General features: G+C 36.8%; 1 protein-coding gene across 1 annotated transcript in view; it reads left to right on the top strand.

The window, feature by feature from the left end:
• The first annotated feature begins 1,231 nt into the window (after nt 1-1,231).
• The window catches only part of DLGAP2 (DLG associated protein 2), a 304,160-nt gene continuing 289,354 nt past the window's right edge, over nt 1,232-16,037 (top strand). The window contains exon 1 of the mRNA XM_062571124.1: nt 1,232-1,304. Coding sequence (XP_062427108.1) covers nt 1,247-1,304 — 58 coding nt within the window. The 5' untranslated portion in view covers nt 1,232-1,246. The remainder of the gene's footprint in view (nt 1,305-16,037) is intronic.

Genomic DNA, 16,037 nt, shown 5'->3' with positions numbered 1-16,037 from the left:
TAGATAGATTGTGTAAGAGTAGACAAATAACTACTGAGTTATATGTATATAGGGGAACTGTAGGAGCAATTTGCTGTTGTTCAAGCAATAGCGAATGAAAATCGGTGGTTAAGGGAACTGATGTGAAAAAAAAGATTGAAATGTACAGACTTTAAGCAAAGAAAGAATGGATAGGAACACTACAACAGGCTACATCCCTGGAATATCCGTAAGCATTTAGGCAAAAAAAAAAGGCTTTTTAAGCGTTGCCAGGAACTTAATAACATTTCAGGGGAATGTTCTGTGTTAGGTGAAAACAACCATACCCTATTATGTCAAGAAGTGAAAAATAAATACATTGAGGCTATAAAACACAACCTAGTGTCACTAAATGGAAAACTAAAATAGACTATAGACTACAGCTCAGTAGCATCTGGAAAAGCGAAGTCCCCTCAACACCCCCCAATGTGAATGTGGGTTGCAGACCTGCAGGGTGTTCTTTTGCCCCACTGCATAGCACTGAGCTCCTAAATTGTTAGATCCAGCCTGTTCTCCCCCTCCTCTTTTTTTTTTTTTTTTTTTTTTTTTAAACAATATCCAAATTACAGGAGAAGAGACTTCCCAAAAGCTCCATTCCCCAAAGCTCCATTCAGCAAACCCAATCCCACACAAGCTTTAAACTGTTTCCCCTTCCTCAGTGTGGTGACATGCACACTGCAGGCAGACTGACAACTACCTCCTCCAGTTAGAGCATGTAATCATCAATACCCTTTTAAGCTCATTCAAAATGTGACTAACTCGAGGCTCAGCTCATACATTGTCAAATCCCACTTAGTGAGTCTTGTTCCTGTTCCAGCTGGAGATGGGCCCACGCTGGAATTTGGGAATCTGGTTTTCATGTTCCAAACCTGAACAAAGAGACTCAGACTCGTTTCTAGCTTTAGTCTCCTAAACTGCGGTCGTGTCTGTAAGTAAAAGACTGAAACACTAGTTTGTCTGGGAAAAATAAATGAGTGATGACTTTAAGAGAGATGCTGTGGCTACTCAGTGCAGTAGCTTCAAGCTTTTTGGTGCTGTTCCCAGAAATGCTTCAACCATGGTGAGGAGCTCAATTCTCTAATTAAAAAAAAAAATTGTATCAAATATTTTTCAGCTTTACACTCTCAAATTAAAGCTTAAAAACCTCCAAGGAAGGAAAGGAGGCCAGATTGGAGGGGGAGGAGGTGAGAGGAAGGAAGCGGGTGGAGAAAACCACTATATTCCCAAGATGCAAGGAAAGTTGAAAAGTAGAAGAAAAAATATATTAAATCAGTGTAAACTAAGAGGTAAGTTTAAGGCATTTTTTTACATTGAATATATGTTTTGTTGGGGTATTTTTAGCAGTAAAATGCTGTATACTTTAAAAACATTTAAAATACATTAAAGTGAGGTGATTGCTTTTTCCATTTTGTATGCTATCAACCTGATCTTTTTTTTTTTTTATTAAGATCTATGAAAGGATGTGTTGTGCTGGGATTTTGCTATGTTTTTGCATTTGCTGGTTGGAATCGTCTATTTCCTCACCAATGACCTACATGAAGGGAAACGACATCCCATGGCAGCAGGCAGGGTGCTTTGTTGTAGAGCTCAGCTGTGAAAGTTAATTGTTTATGGAGATTTAATGGGCATCATGGTCCTGCTTACCTGCATCACTGCAATTCAATAGTGTGCTGCCACAGCTTGGGGAAAGAGGCTCAAACATCAATAGATTTGGGCATAGTTGGGAAGTGAGTTGACCTGTTCTCTTAAGTTCAGATCAGGTCAATGTCTTTTATATAAATATATTGTTTATTGGTGCTGCTGCTGCTGCTGCTACTTGAGATGCTTCCTGTACAGGGGCTGTATAAGTTAAGTTTTGTTCAGAGACTGCATGCCAGCATCTGAATAGTAAAGTCTGGTGCCCTTAAAAGCTCATTTATTACTAGGATGTTTGTTGCTTTACTGCCAAGAGCCTGCCAAAGAAGCAACTGTATAAAAATATTGCTGATTAATACAACTGTGCTTGTGTTGTAACACCATGTGATATCAAAGACTTTGTCATAAATGAGTTTAGAAAGGAAGGAAACATAAACCTGGAAAAAGTAGATACAGGTGTTATGCATTTCTACACGGCTACATCAGACAGCTGTGCAGAGCAGAGAGGGAGAGAAATTCTTGCAGCCCTCAGTACTTCCTACTGCATATAAATTGCACTGGGTTGTTTGCAATACTTCCATTTTTTAAACTTGGGTGTTGGGTAGAACAAGTATGTGACAAATGCCATCACAGGAGAGAACAGAGGTCTCGCTAGCTGATGCTGAAGGGACTCGGGGGTGGGGATGGGGGGATGTTGAGAGCGCTGCCTCCTTCCCCTCTGATGCTGCCCCGAGTTTCCTTGGGCTGGAGGTTGTACTGTGCTTAAAGGCTTCCAATAGCTCAGTAGGTCACAAATTTAACCACTCTTGTTTTTGAACCTGTTTATGTTATTGGTCTTGTAAATATGTTATGGAAATGGGTTCTACAAATTAACAGCATTGCCTTTGTTTTAAACCCACTGTTTGAGGTTTTTATCGGTTGCCTCAAGTACTTTAATTGTAAACGATGAATATTATTTCTCATAGAGGTGCTTATAAATACCACCTTAAGATGTCTAATTATAGGCTGAGAAGCTGTGGACTGTTTAGTTTCCCCTCTGCTACATATATCTTGTTGTCTCTCTCTGTACATTTTCTAACTCTGCTATGTTTCTTCAGTGTTTCTGATGAAAATGTTAAAGGTTTGCTGCCTTCTGAAGAGATGTGTCTCCCCTGTCTCTCCTTGCTTGTGCTCACCATTTAGCCTTCCTTAACTTTTCTAAATATTTTTTTCAGAGTGGTACTGAATGCTTAAATATTTCTACGGATAGCAGTTACATAAATATATGCATGGCAGCTGTACACTTCAAGATGAATATATTATGGATGAAGAGCTTGAATTGCACAGTATTTGTACTATTTTTATTCAGGCACATCCTGAGAAGTTAGTATCAAATGGCCTAATTCTGTTCTAACTGAAGCCAAAACCACTAAATAAAACCAGAAACTCTTCCTGGTTTCAGTGATACCAGGATTGGTCCTGCCTGCTAGTGAACAGAGCTCGACACTGTTTTTAGAATTGTTCTGAATTGTGCATGCTGCACAATAAACATTGTGCATATTAGCAAGTACAACCTTTAATCTTATGCTGGAAAGGAAACTTAAGCCAGAAGAAATGCAATTGTTTAGAGGATGCAATAGTAGGATTGAGGAGAGGCTCAAAGATGGGGATGGTGGAGCAACAGGAGGTGCAAGGAGTGGGCCAGGAAAGCAGGCTGGCAGCATGCCCCATGGACCACCGAGAGGGTCGGGAAGAAGCAAAGGGGGACCGTGGTGCTGATACATAGTCAGATGTGCTTAGTTCAGAATTTTTTCAGCCTTAGACACCCAAGTTTTGTGAATATGAACAGGAATGTGGCATCCCAAGGGACATCTGGAACTGCTGGGACAAAAACAGAAGTAAAGGGCTAGGTAGAAATGATATTTAAAGACAGACTATGCATCCAGTGACTTTAGCTGTATTTATTTTGTTCTGTACAGATTAATGGAAAGCATTCTCAGACATTTTTAAAACATGACCTATATTTGAAAGAACCTTAAATAAATAATTGATATGGCTATTTCTTCAAAACTCCATCACTATACCAAATTAACCAACCAAGAAATTAAACATAAGGATATTTTTTGCAGTACTTGGCATCTGTACTTACTCGTTCTCTTTCTTCTGCAGAAGTTTTGAACAGTAAATGGGTTCCTTTTAGGCTGATACACTTTAATATGGGACCAGAAGAAGAAACATATGTTTGAGAGAGGTTTGGTATGCAAAATTCTTTGTTTGAGATTTTTCTTTAAGTCAGATGCCTTTGCTCATCGATAATTCAATAAAATAGAGCTAGGAACTTTGATAATGTTAATGCGACAAGACCCAAGTTGCTAAAAATTCCATATATATAAATTCAGCCTTTACTTGGAAACCAGAAACAGCCCAAACAAGTTAATGCATTGGTACTAATTTATCAGGTGTGTTGCATCAACTTCACTTCCCCATGGCTGTGAAATGTAGAGTACCATGAAGAAATCTAGATAGGCAGTAATAAAGCTATGTAGTGTAGCTCTTCAGGAAGAAAACCTGACTCTTTTACTGCTTGTTTGATAACAAAGTGTGCAAAGAGAGTGAATCTAGCCAACTGCTAACAAACTAGAGTAACAAACAACAAATGCAGTCTTTTATCAGGTGTCGCTATGAGCTTTGCTATATCCTCTGACTACCCTCTGAAGCCAGGCAATACTTCTCTGTCTTATATGGGACACATTTTAGTAATGTTTCAGACATGTTGACTGCAGTGTTCACCCATCTGCAGCTGAATTAGATTGAATGGAAACAACACAGATTTAAGGACTCTTTGACATGACTTTTGACAATAGTTCTACTGGTAACTGGCAATACTACAGAGGCCTTCTCACTACATCATACCTCCTTTTGCCAAATTCTGTCCTCTTCCCCTCTGCTGTGTTATACCAACAATACACCTTATCCCTCTTACTATGTATGACCTATCCCATGCATTAAGCAATCTCAAGTGCCTACATTTTTCAGTTGTCCCAAGCAGTTGTCCAGCTCTATGACTACTGGGCTTAGCTAATAGATAAATGTGAACAAGGGAGAAGAAAAGCATTGAAAGCGAATCCTTCATAGTAGGTAACATCTCAGCCTAGGTAGAAGGGCTTACATGTTGAATAGGCTAGAGAAAGAAAAACATAATGTGTTGCTTTTGAGGTGCTCCAACCAAAGGAAGCAAAGATCCTCTGTTCTCCATAACCACCTACATGCTTGTAGAGGATGCCTCCCTCTTCCTTAGGGAGCCCTTCCCTTTCCCCAATAGTCTCTTTCTGGTCAAGGACTCTGTGTGAGAGCAGCTCTGTAGCCACAAAGCTGTTGGAAAACCACAAAGTTCCTAGTAATAGATCTCATTGCTTTTCATCATTGTTATGAATACAGATAGAAGTAAAAGCAAGTTCCTTTAGTATATTCATTTTCCTTTTTACAGACATTATTTTAAAAAGTTACTGTGTGATAAAGTGTTTTAAAAATGACCATTTGTTACTAGATTGCTTTCCTGTCCTTGCACATTTATAGGCATTGTTCAATAAGAATTTTGCACATGGCTCCCCAGTTTTAGGGCACACATGTGCCACCGCCAGGCAAGAAGGTGCTGTTTTGTTTTCTGGTTAAAGGAATTTTTATTTTTCTTTGAAAGAAAAGAGTAGGAAAAGAAAGGGAAAAAAGAAGTACTGAAAACTGCTTAGTACCTCTTAGAAAACGATTACTGATTGTTATTTTTACAGAAAAAATGTTTCTAAGTTGAAGAAGAAACTTCAGCACCAATTTGAGATGAACTTTGCCAAATTTCTCAACAAAGGAAATAACAAAAGTGTGTTAAATAATAGCTTTCATGAAGAGTTAAATATTTAGATTTTCAATGCCTTCCAAATTTTGGGGGTCTGCACTGTTATTTTATGTGTGTGGCACACCGTAACTTACATATGAATATTAAATGACTAATGACAAACATATAGCTTGGATTTTGTGGCCATGTCAAGGTGTAAGGGAAAGAAACTTTCCTCACACCCAGAGAGTCTATTGAGCTCTCTTGAGCTACAGGAGCAAGGGTGCAGAAGTAATTTTCACTGTAAGCTGAACAAAGAGGTAAAGGATGGATGGATCTGAAGGAAGCTGTGCTTCCTAATTCTCTTGTAACATCTGTGGCAGGCTATAGATAGAAGAAGGGATTTGTTGTTGGCTTGAGTCAGTGAAACAGTATTGGTTCCCTGGAATAAAGAAGGAGTTGAGTTTTGGAATCGTTTGCTTCCTCTACAGTTTGGCTAACCATGCTGCCTCCAGATAGCCCAGAAGAAACCACAAACTGCTTACGAAAAGGTGAACTATGTAGGGAAACAGGAGCAAAACTGTTTTGATGGAAAAACAGCATATGCACTATTATTTTAGAGTTATATAAAGAGAATAATATGGTAATACTGAAATACATTTTTGACCATGCAGTGACCTCTGAATTGTATGTACAAAACTGAGTTGTTTCAAACATTGGCCAATTATCCCACTCCAGTGTGGTATTCAGTAAGGGAAGGATTTGCAAAGAAAAGAATGTGATTTAAGTCCAATTAAGAATCATCTTTCAAAGAAAAAAAAGGGGGGGGGGGAGTGGATATAAGCTTACTATATTCTTACCGTCTTTTTCTAATGAAATTGCCTAGACTGGAAAAGTGTTGTTCTGACATTTGCCTCAGAAAGTTGCCTTACTAATGTAACAATAGCATCAACTTTTTGTGTACTGTCAAGCCTGAGATTCTCAGGCAAGAAAGACCATACTGACCTCCAGCGTCATCTCAAAGAAGTCTATGAGCTCCTTCCTGTTCAGTTTATTCCTGAGACCCCAATCATGATTTGAACCTTTATGCTGGGAGTTCATGTTCAACAAAAGTTTTAAAGTGTAATTATTTCATAGAATCACAGAATGGTTAAAGTTGGAAGGGTCTGCTGGAGCTCATCTAGTCCAACCCCTCTTGCTCAAAGCAGGCTGCTTTGAATAGTTTTGAAAGGTTTTGAGTATCTCTGAAGCAGAGACTCCTCAGTCTCTCTCAGCATTTTGTTCTGGTGTCTGACCACCCTCACTGTAAAGAAGACTTTTTCCTTATGTTTAAGTGTAATTTCCTATATTTCCGTTTGTGCCCATTGTTTCTCATCCTGTTCACTGGATACTACTGAGAAGAGTCTTGCTCTGTCATCTTTACACCCTCCCATGAGTTATTTATACACATTGATAAGATAACCCCTGAGCCTTCTCTTCTCCAGGCTAAACAATCCCAACTCTTGTAGCCTTTCTTTATATTCCAGATGCTTCAGCCTCTTCATCATCTTTATGGCCCTTCACTGGACTTGCTCCAATATGTCCATGTCTCTCTTGTAGTGTGGAGTCCAGAACTGGATACAGCACTCCAAGTGTGGCCTCACCAGTGCTGAGTAGAGGGAAAGGATAACCCCCCTCAATCTGCTGGCAATGCTCTTCCTAATGCAGCATAAGATACAATTGGCCTTCTTTGCTGCAAGGCTGCATTGCTGGCTCATGTTCAACCCATTATCCACCATATCTTCAGTCCTTTTCTACCAAATTGCTTTCCAGCCAGGTGGCCCCTAGCCTGTGCTGGTACCTGGGTTTATTTCTCCCCAGCTGCAGCGCTTCATATTTTCCTTTTTTGACCTTAATGAGACTTCTGTTGACAATTTCTCCAGCCTTTTGTCCTCCATCTGAATGTCACACAACCACCTGGTGTATCGTTAAGATCAGAATCTATCTGTTCTTGCCTATTTGGTGGAGGATAGTTACAAAGGAGAGGCTATTGTAGTTATAAACTCCCATGTATTCCCTCTGTAAAGAATTTATTTGAGCACAGTAAGTCTGTAGATACAGTTAACTGAAATCTCTCTATGTGTTGCAATGAGATTGTAAATTATATCAACGGAAACAGTTTTTGACAACACATCTATATTTAGTTGAATATCACAAGACTTTTGGATCCTTCAGTATCCTGCCTCTGTAAGCCAAGGCTTACTTTTTACAAGTCTTTACTGATGCCTGCCAACTAGTGTATATGAGATGAGTGAACTCAGACCTGTATAAGATGTCTGTAGCAAGGAAGGCTAATGATAGAAAGTCAGGACTGATCGTTTAAGGGCCTAACTGGAAAGATGCAGAAAGAAAGGACATAGACCATCAATGACATCAGGTCTTCATCAAGAGAGACAGATTGTATACCACATGCAAATTTCAATGCTAAGTGTTAAAACATACTAGACATTTTTGAGGGACAGTTATTAATTTGTAAACTATAGAAAATTGCATTTCCTATGATGCAAAGGGAAGAACATATATATGAAATAAAGTGATCATTATTGCCTTCATTCTATTCTTTAGCTTAAATCTGGAACAGCAATCTTTTATTTTTAAAAAATTAGCAGAACAGAGTAAGTGGAAAGTAAACAGGAGCAAAAATTAGAATTTAGTGCTTTACTTTCATTCAGTATCTTTGCAAAGAGAGGTCAAATCAATCATTTACTTTTAAAGTGTTCTCTAAACAAGTTCATGGGGTCCCAGTCCCTCAGTTGAATGCAAGGTTGTTTTAAACCAGGTAACTTGCAAGACTGAAAACTGGGTACTGTGTAATTTTGGATTGTTTCAGGATAATTTAGGACCTGGATTCTCCCAGTGGTTTTGTAGAATAGCAGCAATGACCTATATCACCGTGCTTCTGCCAGCGTTAAATCTTACTGCAAGAGAACCTCATGTGCTGATCGTCTCAGGAAGCCAGACTGGCAGATATGGCCAGTCTCGAGGACAATAATCTTCAGCTGTATTTGGTCACCCAAGAAGACATCCACATCATGATCCAGATTGATATGGAGTAAAGCACAAACGTAGTCACAGTGCGTTATTTAAACAGTGTTTATGCCTCTAAATGAGTGAAGATTTTTGATTGTTTTGCTAAGAAAATTATTTATAGTCACATTTATTATTCTTCAGAATGATCTTTTCCCCATTTATTATGAAAAAAGTAGCCAACTGTTTTTGTCATTGTAATTCACAAGCTTAGGTCATTCTGCAGGACTACGTACAGTGCAATGGATAAACATCCAACAGGGTTTCTTTCCTTTCTGTTAGCATTTTAGCAGCCATGAATATTCTCATCAGAATAATGCTGAATAATACTTCACAAATGTGGATGGCAGGAACCGTTATATCCTAAGCAGGTGATGAGGGATATCTTTGATTGTTCCCTGTAGAAGTCCCTCCCTGTAAGGAACAGACTGCCAATTATTTCCTCCTTAAAGAATAACTAAAGATTACTCTGTGGTTGTGTGGTGGGGCGAAGATAGAGAATAGCCTAGATGCCCGGTACTTTGCTTAAGCTAAAAGCTAGTTTCTGTAGTCTCCCTATGCTGTCAGTGGGAAGCTTGTCTCTCTCCCCACTGGCTGTAGAGGAAAGGAAGATTTCCAGCTCCCATCTTAGGGAAATGCTCGAGGTTAGGTAGAAGGAACTGAAACCGTTTAGCTACTTTAACAGGAATAGTCATATCACCATCTACTGACTTAGCATCTGAATGTATAGGTAAGGCTGAGCTCTGCAATTTTAACTACAGAAAGTCTGTTCATATGTTGTAATTCCACTGAATGTTAATGCTATTCTGGCTTCAGCTGTAAGGAAAGTTAGTGTTCTGATTTGTTTGACAGAAATTTTGAGTGTCGAAGATATTATTAGGTATAAACCTCTGTAAACTAAACTGTGTTCAGGTTTTAAGACTTTTCTGTTGTTGCAACACCAATACCACAAGTCATAAAAATTAATTTGGCTGTAATAATAATACTTAATGAAAGACGTAAGGGAAGCTGGAGCTCTGTCTTCCTGTAGGAATATTATTTTAGATTGATTTTTAGGGACATGAGTCATTTCTGATCTTGAATTTCTTTCACTCCACTGTGCAAGTTATGCTTTATAATTGTGCTCCTTCTGTTTTGCTGAAAGTAGTTTTTCTGTCATTGTGCCAGTGCTTCTGAAGATAATAGAAGTCCTTTTCATGTATGCCTTCACCTGACTGATAAATTATTTGGATAATATATAGTGAGATCACAAGGATTTTTTTTTGATATTTTTGTATATTTATCTGTGCAGGTGTACATGTATTAATGTCAGATGTATTCTGACTCATTCACGTCCATCCTGAAAAGCTTGTTTCCTGATTCGAAGATATATTGATGTATATCTGTGCTGCAAAAATGGCAGAAAAACGTATTCTGTACAAAGTACCTAACCATCTAAAAGGTTTCAATCAGATCAAATTATCAAACACGGATTCCATGAGTACATTTACTAAAATACGCATTTAATTTGCATGCCCTTGTATGAGAACATATTTTTGTGAGTCTGTCATATGGAATCACTGCAAAAGAAAGGATATGATACTTAAATCCTGTAAGTTATTGCATACTCATAAGGAACTACTGCCTCCAACTCCAAATGCAAAGAAATACAAAAAGCCTGAAAGTGAAACATTCTGTTGTCAAAACATAAGATAAACCCCATGCTGAAGACTCAAGGGTATGATGGTAAGGTCTGACATATCGTACTAAGGAGAATTAATTTCTGTAGACTGAAATTTCTCTGTATTCATTCTGGGGTGACTTGCATCTTACTAAAACTTTGAACTTTGGTTAAGTAGGCAGATTAAGAGGATAACGTAACAAATAAGAACAAATTTTATTCCTGATATTCTGAAGGGGTATCTTTATCTTTACTTTTTTTTTTCTTTTCTTTTTTTTTTTTTTTTTTTTTTAGTTATCAGTCACAAGAAGACTTTTTTTTAATATGCTGTACAGTATATTTTAATATTCTTTATACTGCAATAGCAATTTTATCTTCCTTTCTTTCAATTATTTTCTCCGAAGCTGCAAAGTTGATTTATTTATTTATTTATTTTTCCTCCTTGGGTGAATAGTTTCCATTGGTTCCTTTATAGCTGGACTTCTGCTAGGTAAAGGAGTCTGTGAAAACAAAAGCAGGGCTCATTCTAACATAAAAAGAAAGAAATTATCTGGCAGAGTAGGAAGCCTGAACGTGTTAAATTATTTTCCAATGCTCTTTAGCATATTTTGCAAAAAAGTAGCTGCTTCAACTATAAGAGCTCCAAAACACATTGTCATGTGACAGAAACTCGAACAAATATTAAAAGCTATCAGAACTGGCAAAACTGTATGAAGTATACTTTCAAGTTCATTCTCCTCATGCTCTCACAACATTTTAGAGATATCCCTACTGGTCCACCCCTTGGAATTTTTAGTCTATATTGGTGTAAAAATGGCAGTAAATGACCACTGGGAAAAACAAAACACTGGTTATTAAACAAGTTTTCATCCTGACATACACCATCTTTCCTTCTAATCTTCTCAACATTTAATTAGAATAATCGTCATAACCAGGCTGTAGCTTTAAAATGATGATGGTGTAAAACATTCTTTAAAACAACTCTAAACAACAAAGGTGTCTATGATAGAAGTAAAAAAGTAAATCGAAGAGACTGTGTAAGCATGTACTAGAGGGCTGATAAAATAGAATCGCCAGATAGTATAAGAATTTAGGTTGAATGCTTCCAGATTTCTTATAAGAAATATGCATATGGAAAGTAGGCAAAAGTATTCAGAATAAGTTTTAAAATAAAATTGAACCAAAGATGTATGAATGCATGTGCTGTCTAAGCATAGATGCTACAGGGAAAACAATTACTTCAATGTCATAAGTTCAGTCATCAATAGATATTTCAGTATATTGGGGAGTCTGTCATTATTGAGAGCCAATGAAACGATTTCAGAGGTGAGATATAAAATATATGGCATACAGATTTAAATGAAGAATAATTAACTTTTCAATATTTGTCAAAAGCACAAAGGCTGGCTATTTTTAGGTTTTTTGTGTTTATGAATGAATGGCATTTTCATTAGTTATCATCACTAAACAGCAATGAAACAAGTTAAGTAATAATTACAAAAATGTTGGTGGTGCTTCTTGGATACTGAACTGACCCTGCAGGACTGCACATAATTGCGCTGGAAGAATAAGAGCCTCACAAATCTCAAAGGAATGTGTGTGCAGAGAATATGAAGATACCACCTGGTCAGTGGTAGATCTTCAGAGATTTCAGGGATGTGCTTTCAAAGGAGATAGGCAAGCTGTGAAGCTGGTGATTCACACCAAGAGAACATCCCTTAGCTGATCAAACCATCTAATCTCTCTCACTGCAGTGCAAAAATCGTCACCCTGGTATGTTTTTCTAGTACTTATTCAGTTTATAAATGACACAAAAATTTGAAGACTTCCATACTTTTATAAAGAGATTATTTTACAGTCCAATGAATTCCACAGCTAGATATGACTTCCTAGTAAAGTGATATCTTTGATATAAAGTAAATCAAAAAAAAAAAAATCAATAGACAAGAGACCTCTTACATTTGAAGAGGCCAGAACAAGGAGTCGCAACTTCAGTATTACACCTTCATTTTTACCCTTTACCATTACACCTTATTTTTCTTAAAATCATTGGTGTAAAAATGAAAAGATTAATTTATTTTTATTCTCATTAGTGGTCTAGAATAAGGATCCCTTTCTTGATTAAAATGTTAGGAAATACATATCCATGTCTTGCAGTGTAGCAGAAGGTCATTGGACTCCCTTCCAGGGGTCTGTGCTCACATGCTTCATGCACGCAGCACTGTCTGTGTTACTGACAGTCTTATGTTTCTCTTACTGGTTTATGGTTACCAAGAGGAATATGTTTTGCATATTTATGGCAATATGTACTTTCCAGTTCTCTAAAATTTGTTGTACTCTGTGTTAGGTTTCCTTATGATAACCAATTACCTTTGACGTGTGGCCTTATCAAATGCTTTTTGAAAAACGTATACTGTCCACGTCATTCTCTTATCTATCACAGCAGCATTATCTTCAAAGAGTTCTATGGACTTAGTTATGCAAGACATTCTTATTATACATTCATATTGGCTGACTCTAATGGAATTAAGCTTTGCTCAGTACTCCTTTGCTGGTTGCAACAAAATTGTTTTCAATATGCATTAAAAAATGTTAAGCTAGCTGGTGATTATATATTTTGCCCTATCTCATGACTTCTTTGAACAGCAGTGCTGCGGTCTCAACTTTTCAGCCCTTCAGGAATTGGGTCTGCTGTCATAGAATATTGACTGTGAGAGCTTAGTATATGCTTTGCTAATTGGAAGGCATTAGTAAGCAAATCACACTGATAAACGACAGAAACACAGAAGGAAATGGCAAATTTCAGATAGTGCAAGAGAGGAGTCTAAAATTTAGAAGAAAATTATCAATATCAATAATTAGAAAAATGCAAGAATGCTAAAGAAAATTAACTTGATGATGTTTTAAATATCACACTTTTAAAAATAAAGACCTGGGGTCTTGGAGAACTTCAAAAAAAACCCTTAATTTCTTTTAGGAGTAGGAGAGTTATGTTTGTTGTGGTCTTTATTTTTATGTCATTGCATAATTGCATTTTAATGCTTGAATTATATTTATTAGTAGATTATCAATTTAAGTATTTTGAAGTGTAATGCAATATATAAATATAAAGCTATATATATATTAGTTGATTATTAATCAAGGCTGTTGCCTCAAAAACAAATGTCTAATGATAAGTAATAGAATGCAGGAAATAATACAAAATGACAAATGAAAAGGACTTAAAGATACAGTAAAGGAAACAATAATCTTTCCTATATGAAGATAGTTCACCAGCAATACAGTCATTATATGGCAGAATGAAAAGAAGTAAATGGTAGAGATTTCCTGTACAGCTTGGAAATTGAACCATGCCTTTGCAATTATGTTCATCGTCTTGGAAGCATGAAAGAGCTCAGAAAAGAGATACATTTTGTTAGGAGATAAAATAGAATTTTATACTAGAGGTTTTCCCCTACAATTCATAAAAAGCTGAGCAAGTGAAGTAAACATAAATTTTACATCGAAGAATCAGAAAAATCCATGCTTGTAGAGAGGGTATCTCATATTATTTTCAAATATTAGAGAATATGCTTTAGTTCCCAGTAGCAACTGGTTCTATCATGATATATGTGATATAAATCTCAAAAAAAGAAAAAAAAAAGTAAGCAAGACTTTGGAAGGCTGTAAATCACCTACACTATGAAGCACTGGGAAATAATCCATTGATTATATAGTGGGAGTATGGTTAGGTAGTGTAAACTTAATGAATAATTTGGTGAAAAGTGGATATTGTTCTCTTGCAAAACTCTCCCAGTGGACAAGTAACCAGTTTGTCTCCTAAGCTGAGAACAAAATCATTACAAGTAAGCTGAGTGCTGTAACTTCAGCAAATTACAGATCTTTCTACCTTCTCACTTAAATCAATGGGAATCCTGATCTGCTGAGGTATGGTTAGCTGTGTGTGGTTCACATAAAAGAGCTATATTTAGATTTATGTAGGAACCACAATTAAGAGAAGCCTAATTTAGCTACATCTCTCATTTACTTGTTACTTTAGAACTGTAGATTTATTTGGCTATATTATGTAAAACATAGACATAGTATTTACAACAGAAGAGTTAATTGAAATAATGGTGGATGACTTCTGTTAGCTTTTTTCGTAGTGATTCGTAATTCCTTCTATTTAGAAGACAGGATTTCAGTATAAACCCCATAAACTGATTGAGAGGTGGCACATCATCTGAAGATTTTTTTCTCAGATTATTATTTTTCTTGCATTGAGTTGACCTCTTAATGTCTTTAAGAGAGAAGCTGGAAACTCAGGTAAGAAGAAAGATAAAGAACAAAATTTTCTATTAAATATTTAACAAATTTGATGATTGTGTAATCTGAGTATATATAAGTATGAATTCTGATCGAGTCAGCCATATACTTTCAGATCTGTGTCATGTATCACCCAGGCAGTGAAGAACTTAAAATTGGGTCTGATTTTTCCATCAGGTATTGAGAAACAATTTCAAAGGTTTGTCAGATTCTTTAGAGAGGGTCTTTTTTCTTAGTTTTCTGTTAAAAATGCATGTCACATAGGCATCCAAACCATTATAGTGGTGATAGCATAAAAGCTATTCATAAAGCCTAGACAGCGCAAGGAAAATCAAGGAAGCAACTTTTTTCCTTTTATTTTCTACAGTTTAGCTTACATAAAGGTGTATATATATGTGTGTATATATATGTGTTCCTGTATGTCTAACATTGGCAAAATGCTTTTCAGTGAAATATTTCACTTAGTGTGAAAATCCACCTTATGTTTACCAGCTGTAAAAAGAATGGAGAAGACAGTTGGGAATATTAGCATCAGATCTTACATTGACAGGGAAAAATTGATTCTCGCTAGCATGTCAGGCGTTCTCAGGAGTCATCTTCTGTGTAGGCGACTGTAGTGGTGCTGAGGGCTACCAGGCTGACAGTGCCCTTGGCTCGGGTCTTCTCCCAGGCTCTGCCCAGCGCCGGGGGCATCTCTGCAGCTGCCTGCTCTTCACCCTGTGCTGCAGGGATACGAGACAAATCGCCCTGCTGGGGTTGTCTGTCTCTTCTCCGCAGGACTTTTTTATAAGGGGAATTTGCAATTAGAGTCCATTTGTCAAATTACAGCTCTCTGAAACAGGAGGAAATTGTTACATTACCTAACCTATTCTTTTCTTGTGAAAGCTTATTCCTTACTGCCTTTTTTCCTGGTGTTTTATTTCATTTAAGTTAAGATGTTATGTAGCAGGAACTTTGATCTTGCTGAAAAAGAAACAACCCTAAACACTAGTGGTTTTGACTAACTACTATGAAAATTCATACTTCACAGATTTTCTTTGGTCTCAGTATGAATTTTCAAATGATGAAAATTTTCAAAAAAAGAGATTCTATTTCAGATTTATATGCATGTCATATAATCAAGACCAAACTCTGGCTTCACAGTAAAGTTACTGGTGAAACTTTAGTAACTTGTTAGTGAATGTTCTTTTTCTAATAACGTTATAGAGCTCCCTTCTGCATTGTTATTATTATTACATATACACTTACGCAGAGCAGAATGATTTTGCCTACCAACTGAGTTAATTTTGGAAACAAAATGGGCCTACAGCACCTAGCTGGATAGGAACAATAATTACACTGTTTTAAAGCCATGAAAAGAACTTATTTCTAGAGCTTGATAAAATATCAGCATAAAATGCCTAAGAATTACAGTGGTGCTATAACTTTCTGCCATATTTTAATTCAGTTGCTTGTCTGGTTCCTAAAAAAGCATTTGTTTACATTGTCATAGTTTATTTGGATATCAAGATTCAGATTGTTGTTTTGCTGAGTAAATAAAAAGGAAAA

The sequence above is a fragment of the Rhea pennata genome, chromosome 3, assembly GCF_028389875.1.
Source record: "Rhea pennata isolate bPtePen1 chromosome 3, bPtePen1.pri, whole genome shotgun sequence".
Lineage (NCBI taxonomy): Eukaryota > Metazoa > Chordata > Aves > Rheiformes > Rheidae > Rhea > Rhea pennata.
This window is presented reverse-complemented; position numbering and strand designations above follow the sequence as displayed.